We start from the raw sequence: 855 nt of genomic DNA on the forward strand, positions 1-855 counted from the left end.
CTGTGGTGGATTCGGATCATTATCGTATTTTTATACATGAAATGTGATTGATTTGTTTGAATGTGTGCAAAAAGAGCAGTTGCACTTTGTGTTGTGTGCAGTTGATCTTTGTTGTATTCATCCTCACTACTGATGCGTGAAAATGATGCTACATTCTTTCGCTCTGTGCAGAAAGGAAAATAATAAATCATTTGTAACGTGTATCATCAGTTGTGGTGGTTTTCTTTGTAATCCAGACACAATAAAATGACTTGATTTGTGTGTGTATATGCATGAATAAAGTCATCAGTGACGTTTGGTACCTGGGCGTTCTGCGTCGATCTAATTTTAGCAGATCGATTGACGACTTGTGCAACATGACGGTTGGCAGTAGTGTAGTAGTACTGTGGTTGATATTGTGTCTGGCTGTGAATTGAGTTGTGTTGCATTTGTTGTGCAGACGGGTGCTGTGGTTTTATTCTATTTTCATGTGTGATGTGTTGTGCATCAGGTTTAAAGAGTGTGACCAAAATGAGTAACCGATTAGAAATAATCAAGTGCAGTGTAATGTGCTTGATATATTTCATAATGTGCTTGGGTTTCAATAGGTTTGGTCAACCGCCACGTCCAATCAAAGTGAAAATGCGCGCATTTTTTGTGTGGAGCGTGCATTTTTATTGTGTGAAAAACGATTTGTTATTTTGTACAAATGATAAAAGCAGTCGGTAGTGCTCTTGTGGTGTGTTTTCTGTTCAGTGAGCATTTGCTTATGTGCTGCATATCGATGAACAAAAAATAAAATTATCACTGTTAACGGTGGATCACTTTGGCTTCGTACGTCGAATGAAAACCAGGTCGAGACTCTAAAGTTTTATG

At 38.1% G+C, this 855-nt stretch overlaps 1 protein-coding gene across 1 annotated transcript; it reads right to left on the reverse strand.

Moving 5' to 3' along the window:
- Nucleotides 1–206: 206 nt before the first annotated feature.
- Tsp_15848 (conserved hypothetical protein) lies at nucleotides 207–566 on the reverse strand. Its single transcript, XM_003366022.1, has one exon. The coding sequence runs from the start codon at nucleotides 564–566 to the stop codon at nucleotides 207–209; it is 360 nt and encodes a 119-aa protein (XP_003366070.1).
- Nucleotides 567–855: the final 289 nt, after the last annotated feature.

This window comes from Trichinella spiralis (genome assembly GCF_000181795.1).
Source record: "Trichinella spiralis strain ISS 195 chromosome Unknown Scfld6719, whole genome shotgun sequence".
In the NCBI taxonomy this organism is placed as follows: Eukaryota; Metazoa; Nematoda; class Enoplea; order Trichinellida; family Trichinellidae; genus Trichinella; species Trichinella spiralis.